Source organism: Dipodomys ordii, unplaced genomic scaffold, assembly GCF_000151885.1.
Source record: "Dipodomys ordii isolate 6190 unplaced genomic scaffold, Dord_2.0 Scaffold1, whole genome shotgun sequence".
NCBI classification, from domain to species: Eukaryota; Metazoa; Chordata; class Mammalia; order Rodentia; family Heteromyidae; genus Dipodomys; species Dipodomys ordii.
This window is the reverse complement of record NW_012267217.1, coordinates 34,539,547-34,550,216: the sequence shown is the minus strand read 5'-3', so window position 1 is coordinate 34,550,216 and position 10,670 is coordinate 34,539,547. Positions and strand designations below refer to the sequence as shown.

The following is a 10,670-nucleotide window of genomic DNA, read 5'->3' as shown; positions in this document are numbered from 1 at the left end:
GGGGGAGGCTGGGAAGGGATGTGAAGGGTAAACAAAGGAGGAGGCTGCAATGCTTGGTAAGAAATGTACGCATTATCCTGCCCATGTAATTGTAACTCCTCTGTACAGCATGTTCACAAATAAAATAAAATTTAAAAAATGGGTTCTATTATGTGATCTGTCATTTACTGGCTGGGTGAACCTGAAAAATTTATTTAATAGATTACTTGAAGCATGATTGAACCTATCCATGTAAAGTTCTTAGTAGAGTTCTTGGCTTAGTGGAGTTCTTGCCTGCTTTCAGTGAAAACCAACACCACCACCATCATCATTATCTTGTCCACTTGGTTTTCTCCTGCTTCTCTTTCCACTCAATTCCCTTTGCAGATTCTTACCCTCCTCCAAACCTTAAATGCTGGGGCTCCTAGGGGTTAAATCTTAAGTCACCTGCACTTCTTTTACTATGTATGTTCCTGATAATTTCATGTAAGTGGGGACTTCATGTATTAGCTATTTCTGATTATCTCCAAATCCTTAATTTAACCTGAATCTCCCTTTCAGTTAGCACCTGTGCACCAGACATCTCTCCTTGAGGGTCTCAGACCAAAATTCAATGCACTTTCCTTCCCCTGGCCTTTGTTCTTCTTGTTGCATTTCCTTAGGAAAGTGTGACCATCTGCTGTGTTATTACCAAAGCTAGAAAACCACATGTCGTCCCTGACTGTAATCTTCCCCCACCATTCTCCAATGGTCAACCAATGGTTTATGTACAGTTTACTTTATAGATTGCAACCATATTACTGCCGTAATCTCAGGGACTAGTACAATGCTTAAAAAATAATGATTGGATGAATTAGTAAAAGATTGAATGAAATTCTTGAATACACCTACTTTCTTCCTTTCCTTTGCATCTTCTGCAGTTCTGGCCACCATCAGTTTTTCATTGACTTATGAATTCATGATTTAGAAATCCCATGGTTGGGCTGGGGAGGTGGCTCAGTGGTAGAGCACTTGCCTTGCATGCCTGAGGCCCTGGGTTTGATTCCTCATCACCACATAAGCAAAAAGAAAAAAGCCGGAAGTGGCGCTGTGGCTCAAGTGGTAGAGCACTAGCCTTGAGCTGAAGAGCTGAGGGACAGTGCCCAGGCCCAGAGTTCAGGCCCCACAACCGACCCAAAAAAAAGAAAAAGAAATCCCATGGTTGAAATACCCTGTTTTCCCTTCTTCTAGAGTCACAGTCCCCACGCCGAATTCACATTGCAACCAGAATGATATATTTATTTCTTTAGCTTTTTAAAAATTGTCTTTAAGTAGTTGTACAAAGGAGTTCCAACTCAACTTATAAGTACAATGCATCTGGATCGATGTCACTCCTTCTATCCTCCCTTATCTTTCCCAACCCCACCCATATCCTCATTACACAGTTCCATTTTCACACATGTATATTGCATTCAGTGACCGTATAGAATGATGTATTTATGGAGTCCAAGGATCATCATTATGCCTCTTCCTTGCTTCAGTCACGACAATGACTGAATAGCTGCCCTGCTTTGATACCCAGGTGAACAGCTCTTGTCTAAGATAGCCCTCAAAAACATCATAGATTCATGGTCATTCTATGCCTAGTGTACATTCCGCTTACATTTCTAGCTTCATTGCTCCTCATACCTTACTCTAGTCTTATTAAACTTACTAATGTTTTTTAGATTTGTTATTCTCATGTGCTCTTCCTCTTGCCTGAAGTATTATTCCTTTCTCTTTGCCTGATGGATGCCTGCCATCCAGGTTTCAGGTTAGATAGTACTTGACAGAGGAAAGGAGACTTCTCTGACCCTTGTTTTCTCCCTGGCGTCAGTGCCAGGCCCCCGTGGCATGCTTCTGTGGCATCTTGCCCTTCCTATCCCAGGCCCTGCCTCATTGCTCTAATGATCTATTAGCCTCTGAGCTCTATCATGTCAGTGACACAACTGAGTTCTGGTGCCCAATTCAGGGTCCTGCTCTTAGGTGATAGAAGATTTTGCAAAATGAACATTTCATGCTGATAGAATAACTGAACTGTGTGTATAGAAAATTTTTATTCCATAACAAACATAATAGGAACGTGCCTAACTTGTGTCAATACACAATACATTGCCCTCTTGCCCTGCTCATTGTGTTTGTGATAGTGGGAACATGATTCTGTGTTCCCCTGATTAAAAGTTCATTCCAGGACAGGATTTGGAATTGGTACACGCTCAATTCCAGGAAGTCTCGTGGTGACAATGCTGCAAAACAAAGCAAAGCACAGATGTTCATTAGCCTTAGCAAGCATTGTACATCAACTAGGTAAGCCATGGATTTTAAAGTTAGTGACTTTGAAGTTAACATTGAATTTGCTTTCATTATTATAACATTTCCTAGATGGCTTAAGTTCCAAATTTGACTACTAATAATGATCAAGCATAAGACATTTCATACTTACAGTGCCATTATTTACAAGTTGTGGCTATTCATTTTTGTACTGTCAATTGATTTACCAGAGTCTCCTAACACCATAGCATTTGGTTCCACGTGAATGGGCTGGAGATGAATTCTGTACCTGTGAGGACCAATAGATGTCATTTAATAGATTAAAGAGAAGATTATTTGTTTTCTTGATAATGACCATTCTAACTGGAGTGAGGTAGAATCTCAATGTAGTTTTGATTTGCATTTCTTTTATGGCCAGAGATGTTGCACACTTCTTTATGTGTCTATTGGCCATTCTTATTTCTTCTCTTTTTAATTCTTTAACTCACTTGCCCACTTATTAATGGGGTGGTTGTTTCTTTGAAGATTTGTAATTGGGAGGTTTAATCTTTTGATCTCTCTCTCTATATATATGTGTGTGTGTATGTGTGTGTGTATATATATATACATATATATAAGCATATATATGTATATATATATATATATATATTTAGGGGGGCAGTCATAGGGCTTGAACTCAGGGCCAGAACACTTGATCTTCTTTTGCTCAAAGCTAGCATTCTACCACTTGAGCGACAGCACCATTTCTGGCCTTTTCTGTTTATGTGGTACTGTCTAGGATAGTCCTAGCAGAGGATCACAATCGCTCAATAGCTATATACATATGACCATATAAAATGGTACTAATCGAAATGAACTACAAGATATGGAAACAAGGTTTTTTTTAATGTACTGTGTGAAGTTATTTCTTTTTTCTATCATATTTTTTCCTTTGGTTTATCCCCTGTTGTTATTTCTTATGATTTTAGTACCCTCTATCTTGTATGTAAATTTTCTGATTTGGGGAAGGAAAGGAAAATAACAAAATTGTGAGACAAAAGACAAAGGGTGAGCCAATGCTACAGTAATACTCACAAGACACTGTATTGGAAATAAACTTTACAACTCAGGGAGGAGTAAAAGTTGGAGAAAATGAGGGGAGGAGGTATCACTGTTTGATAAGAAATGTACTCATTATCTTAATGGCAATCCCTCTGTACCTCACCTTTACAATAAAATAAAATATCATTTAGAAAATGTATTGTTCTCAAAAAAAGAGAAGATTAAAAGCTTTTTTCTAAATTAGAAATACAATAACCTATAATTCAACTTTTAGGTTATTGTGGTAAACATTTTAGGGTATGTATTTCTTTTTTAAGTTACTTTTTTATTGTGAATATAAAGGTGATATACAAAGGAGTTACAGTATTTCTATGCCTTTTTGTTCATGTATCATTGTGTCAATACAGGATTTTGTGTTGAAATAGGGTTATTCCACACTTATGACTCTGTGTGTGTGTGTGTGTGTGTGTGTGTGAGAGAGAGAGAGAGAGAGAGAGAGAGAGAGGGAGAGGGAGAGGGAGGGAGAGAGAGAGCATGCTGGTACTGGGGCTTAAACCTAATGCTTTCATTTGGTTTTGGTTTTTGCTTTCCACTCATAGCTAGCTCTTTGCCACTTGAACCACATCTCCAATTCCAGGTTTTTGCTGATTATTTGTAGATAAGAGTCTCTTGGATTTTGTCTGCTCAGGTTAGCTTTGAACCTTGATCCTCAGATCTCAGGCTTCTGAATAACTAGAATAAAAGGTGGGAGCCACTAACACTTGGCACATATGACTTTAAAAAGTGTTGTTCACTTGATGAGTTTGGAGAGACTTTTAAGAAGAGAATGGGTGAATTCTATTTTAGGAAGTTTTGTTTTTTCAGGGTTTTGAGTAATTTTCCATTCCCATTCATCATTCTTATTAGGACAGCGTCTATAAAATCTACATCACTCTTTGAATTATCCTGGCTTCATCTGTAGGAAACAGATACTATGCTATCTATTTTAAACAGAAACAGATATAGCTTTTAAAAAATAGGCTTTATACTTAGAGCTCAGGGCCAAGGTGCTCCCTTCTGACCTTTTTTTGCTCAAGGTTGGCACTCTACCACTTAAGCCATAGCTCTACTTCTGGCTTTTTGGTAGTTAACTGCAGATAATACTCTCATTGGACTGGTTTTGAACTGTGATCCTCAGATTTTAGCATCCTGAGTAGCTAGGATTACAGGCATGAGCTACCAGCTTACCCTATTTTAAAAATAGCAAGTGTCAGGGCTCGGAAGGTGGCTCAGTGGCAGAGTGCTTGCCTTGAGTGTATGAGGCCCTGTGTTCGATTCCTCAGCACCACATAAACAGAAAAAGTCAGAAGTGGTGTTGTGGCTCAAGTTGTAGAGAGCTAGCCTTGAGTTGAAGAGCTGAAGGACAATGCTCAGGCCCAGAGTTCAGGCCCCATGACTAACCAAAAAAAGGAGCAAGTATCAAGATGATCTAGAAGTTTAAATATTCAATAAGCATGTTTGGTTGAGATAAGCTGTATGTGATTTCTCTTTTTTCTTTTCTTTTTTTCTTTTTGCCAGTCATGGGGCCTGAACTCTGGGCCTCAGCTCTTCAGCTCAAGGCTAGTGCTCTGCCACTTAAGCCACAGCACCACTTCCTGCTTTTTCTGCTTATGTGGTACTGAGAAATTGAACCCAGGCCCTCATGCATATGAGGCAAGCACTCTACCACTGAGCCACCTTCCCAGCCCTGTGATTTCTTATATTACTGATGAGCTATCTAATTCTTAAGTTTCTGAAGCCTCCTTTCTCATTTAGTGTCCAGAAAGTTTAATTCCTTTGCAAAATTGGACTTACAACTGTACTTTCTTTTTCTATCTCCACAGCTTTTGGAAAGAACCAACACTGGTTTTGAAGAATCTGATTCCGGCGCTACCAAAAGTCCACTCCATTTAGCTGTAAGTGAGATTTTGCAGACAGCTGTGGCTGTTAGAGAAAGAACCTAAACACTCCTAAACCTAGACTACGCTGAGCTGTAAGCCAAGTTATGTCATGACTAGAGACACTGATGTTGCACAAGGTTAAAAGCACAGGCTACAGAGAGAGAGATGATCCCTTTCTCCAGTCCCAGCTTTGCCAGCTGTGAGCTTAGATACATCTATCTACCCTGTCCTGCGCCTTCATTCCCCATCTGCAAAATGAAAGCAAAGGGAAAGGTATAAGGAACATAAACTCTTTATCACAGTGCACTTAGTAAGTTACCATTATAAATTTGATTATCTTTAACATGTAAAGAAAACATTTATTTAAGAGATTAGATTCCAGACAACAATGAGGTGAAATTTAAACCTATGGCAAATCAAGTGTCATATTTTCAGATACCACTCTGAAAACCTGTCAGGGGTTTTAAGGACAAGCTCATGAGAGTAAAATGAGTATGTGTAGACTCCTGGAATTGACATCAGGGTCTGAGAGGGGGTCAGGACTCCATCGTGGGTGACATGTGGGAGGGAGAGGAAGAATTTTTATCTGTGCATCCCCGTAAAGGAAGGGCTTATCTCCAGACTCTTTATGGAGGACCAGGATGGGACATTCCTCACAAGGTTTTCCCACTGACTGGTGGGCACAGATCAGCAGCTGTTTTGAAGGCCCTTGTGCCTGGCAGCTTTACCCATCCAAAGCCAGCTCACCTGCCCCCACTGCTGAATTGTGGGAGGTTTGACTTCTTTGCTTAGTGAAACCCAGGAATAGGATTTGGGGAAGAACGGAAAGGGTCTGGATCTACATGAGCCATTGGTAAGGTGGTTCACTTACACAAAAGCACAGCTTCAAGCAATTGCTCTGATGAAAAGTTGAGGTTGAGTGTTTAGACTGAAGAGTCTTTTATTACTGGCATTCAGGCAAGATCAAGACAGCAAGGCCATTGCAGAACCATTGGGAGTAACCGGAAGTGCTGCTGCTGCGTAGAGCCCTCCCTCCACTGCCTGTGCCCACTCATCCTCACCCCCACAGCGCTGACACCCACTCACACATCCTCCGGCCAACACTCCACGCACATGCACGTGTATGTATACACACATACATTTTGAGTGCAGTGAAATCGGTCAGGATGGATGCTGTTGGAGTGGAGAAAGTAGGTAGATAATAGATTATCTGTGTGTAAAAAAACCTTTGTACCTTTGGCTTGCAATGGAAGTTTCCCTAAAGATTTCTCTTCAGAATCCTTGCCCAGCCTTCTGCTGTGATTGGAGAAGTTTCCCCAAGACTGACCACTCCCAAACATGGCCTTGGCTACCCCTTCAGAGACCTATGTAGAGGGTTAGCTCAGACAGAATTCCCAAACTCTTTGAAAATAGAGTTGATTGCACAGCTACTGATCTAAGAACAGGGCTTCTTGGCTTCCAAAATGTCTGCCATCTCTTATTCTTTGTGTGTGTGCGTGCATGCATGTGTGTGTGTGTGTGTGTGTGTGTGTGTGTGCACATGCTGGGGCTTGAACTTGGGGCCAGGATACTCTCTCTTAGCTTTTTTTCTGCTCAAAACTGGTGCTCTACCACTTGAGCCACAGCTCTCTGTCTACCTTTTTGGTGATTAATTGGAGATAAGAGTCTCATAGACTTTCTTGCCCAAGCTGGCTCTGAATTGTGATCCTCAAGATCCTCATGAACCACCAGCACCCAGCTCTCACTCATTAATAAAAAAAAAAATATGTGGCTGGGTGTCAGTGGCTCCCACCTGTAATCCTAGCTACTCAGAAGGCTGAGATCTAAGGATTGTGGTTCAAATCCAGCGCAAGCAGGAAAATCCGTGAGACTCTTATTTTCAATTAACCAGCAAAAAACCAGAAATGACGCTGTGGCTCAAAGTGGTAGAGCCCTAGCCTTGAGCCAGAAAACTCAAAGACAGGACCTAGGCCCCTAAATTCAAGCCCACAATTGACCAAAAAAAAAAAAATGTTGAATGTTCACCATGCGCTCTCCTAAACTCTATAGTCTCCAGTGACATTAAGAGAGTGATGATATCACTGGAAGAGAGTGGGCTTTGGTAGTTCCGAAGCTCTCATGTTCTCCTTAGTAACTTACCTGGACATGATTAAATTAAGAGGAAGTGAATTAGTTAAGGATTCTAATGCACATGAAGCAATTAGAACTGCACCTGCAGGCATCTATGTGCCATTGGCCAGCTTCTCCTCACCTTATTAACATGAATAGCACTGTTTCATTCTAATACATTGTCTATGAATAGTGCCAAGCCCTCTTTGGGGATCAGAAATGTTACAGTAATGAAAACTCAGCCTTTGTAGAATTGTAGAATTTTCCATCTAGGAGAGAGATTAGGCAAGTAAACAGCACAAGAAATAGCTGGTAATCAGTGCTGCGAGAGAAAAGGAGGTAGGATCCACAAGCAGGAGACTAAGATGGCATACGGGGCAATCGTATGTGGTGTAGAATCTCACTTTTAAACAGAGATCTTGAGAGTCTCATGTTGTTATGTGAAAGAAAGTTCCGGGCAGTAGTGAATAAGACTGTGCTTGACATGTCCACAGAAAAGCAAAGAGGCCACTGGTTGTGGCAGGCTGGTGAGGGCCATCAGGCTGGTGAGAGAGGGCTGACATAGTGTAGGAGGAGTCTAGAGTCAGGGGACCACTGCCACAGATCTCATAAGGCCTCATGGTCAGTCCAATGGTAAGGACTTTACTTTTACTCTGAGCACAACAGGACATCACTTGGACAGATTTGAGGAGAAAAATAACCTGCTAGGGCTTTTGTTATTTAATGGGATCTCTTCAACTTCTGCGCTAAATCACCAAAGCACCAGAGCCAAAACAAAGGCTGGAGAAGGTGATGGCAACGTTGATGGGGGGACTACAATAGATCTGTAATAAAATGATCTTGTTCTTTCCCTCTGAGCACTAACACCTGAAAAACAAGTTTGCATATGTTAAGAGCCCTACAAGCCTGCCCATCGCCCTCTCCGGAGGTCTATGTAGCAATTACGTTGATAAAAACCCATGATCGCTTGGGTGGAAACAGGAGAACAGAACTAGATGCCCCTAACCCTTGACTACCTCAACCTGACCTGCCTTGCGTCACCGTTTACTGGCTGAATGAGTCAAGTCTCCGTAGTTATCAGCCCACTGAATTTCACAAACATTTCATCCACTTGAAAAAATTAAAATGATGAAACAAGGTTATGCAAACGAAAGGGTCCAGCTGTTGAAAGTTCTAAATGAACCCTTAGTTTCAGTGAATTCTGATAAGGTCCCAGTTTTTTCCTCTCATTGCCCTTAGTTCCTATCTTAAAAGATGCAGTTACCTAGTGAGATTTTTTTTAATGAAGTATTCCTTAAAAATGATTTATAAGTTCGATGTTTTCATTGAAGCCTTTATTCAAGGTGAAATTTAATAGCCACAAACAAGAGTAAAGAAAGTACAGGTACATTTGACCTTTGTGTGTGTGTGTGTGTGTGTGTGTGTGTGTGTTAATTGGAAATAAGAGTCTTAAAGACTTCCCTGCCCAGGATGGCTTCCAACAGCAATCCTCAGATCTCAGCCTCCTGAGTAGCTAGAATTATAGACATGAATCACTGGTGTCTGGCTTCAACCAACCTAGCTTTAATAGTATTTGGGGGTGCTTTTTCTAGAGAAAGTAGAGGCTAGAATTTTAAAGCTATCCTAAGTAGTAGGGCTGGCGTCATTTTATTTTAATTAATCCTCTTTATTCTATTAAGTCTCTTTAACATGGGGTAGTGGATTTCATTTTTGTTGTAAGGATTAAGGGAAACACATAAGGGTCTAATTCATGGGGTAAGGTCTTAAGTCTGTGCTCTTAAGTGGCTTTGTTAGGCTGGTTAGAACAATGCTGCCTCCTTCCTGTTGCTTTTCTCCTTGCTTATTTCTCCTTTTTTCCCCTGTGTCTTCTCTTTATTAAACCTAAATGGGGTAGCCATTTGAGCTTTGTACATGTGTATGCTTTATAAACTGCCAATTCCATCAAATTAGCAGAAACTCAAATGTTTATTTCCTCGTCATTTTAGCATTTGCAAGTAGCATCTAGAACCTACTATCTATCTATATGGGCCCATAAACCTTTGGTGTGAAGACATGAGTTCTCTTATTCCCTCCCTCCCTGCCTCCTTGTCTCCTTTCCTTCCTTCCTTCCTTCCTTCCTTCCTTCCTTCCTTCCTTCCTTCCTTCCTTCCTTCTTCCCTTCCTCCATCCCTCCCTCCCTCCCATCCTTCTGTCCCTGTTTCCCTCCCTTCTTCCTTCCTCTTTTTTTTTTTTATACCAGTACTGGGCCTTGAACTCAGGACTTCACACTCACTTGGATTTTGCTCTCAAGGCTGGTGCTCTACCACTTGAGCCACGCCTCTACCAAGTTATGCATTCTATATTAGTTGAATCAGTAAAGTGAGAAGTGTTATGCAAAGTCAGTTTTCAATATAAACAGCAGATTTAAGCTGATGGTCAAGTACAATAGATTTATTTGCACCCGGACATGGATGCTTCTATTTCTACACCCTTTTACATGAGATCCATGGTGGCCAGAGTTGATAATGACTGAAACTGGGTGAAGAATGGATGGGAATTTATTATGTTATCTTCTCTCTCTGTGTCTCTGTCACTCTGTTTTTCTGTCTTTGACTCTGACTCTTTTTTCTGTCTCTCTCTGTGTCTCTCTAATCTCTTTTTCTAGATAGTATATGCATTTCATCACTTGTTTAGATATTTATGCTCTTGCACTAAGTTTTTACAAGCTGACAAACAGAGACAAATTATTCCTTCTACAGAACTCTAACCACAGAGTCCCAGAGAGTATAAAAAATATAGTTGAACTAACATTAAAATACATCCCTATTTTTATCAATTACATAATAAAACAAATGGCCAAGTACCAAATATTAAATTATACAGCGTAAAAGGCATATTAAATATTAGATGTCTGCTCAATTCATTAGCAGAAATGCACTTGTTTTTTTCAAGAGAGGTTAGGAAGAGAGGGGAAAATCATAATTCAAACAAAATAATTGGTAACCAATTTATGTACCATGTAGAAAACATTACAGTAATTTCAGAAATTTTATAAGAATTGTTTTAGCTGCAATAACAGTGCATCTCTGCCTTTAAAAAATGGAGTAAATTAAAGAGCATACCCTTTACACTGTGCACAGGCAAAGGCAGTCTTACTAGAAGTGGGATTTGTTTTTGCTTTCATTTTTTAAATTTTATTGTTAAGATGCTGTACAGTGGGGTTACAGTTACATGAGTAAGGCAATGAGGACATTTCTTATTGTATAGAGGGGTTACAGTTACATGAGTAAGGCAATGAGGACGTTTCTTGTTGTATAGAGGGGTTACAGTTACATGAGTAAGGCAATGAGGACG

General features: G+C 40.4%; 1 protein-coding gene across 2 annotated transcripts in view; it reads left to right on the top strand.

Moving 5' to 3' along the window:
* Ankrd44 (ankyrin repeat domain 44) overlaps positions 1 to 10,670 on the top strand; it is a 188,621-nt gene that overhangs the window by 146,278 nt on the left and 31,673 nt on the right. For both annotated transcript variants that reach the window (XM_013009697.1, XM_013009688.1), the window contains exon 16: positions 5,172 to 5,243. In XM_013009697.1, coding sequence (XP_012865151.1) covers positions 5,172 to 5,243 — 72 coding nt within the window. The remainder of the gene's footprint in view (positions 1 to 5,171; positions 5,244 to 10,670) is intronic.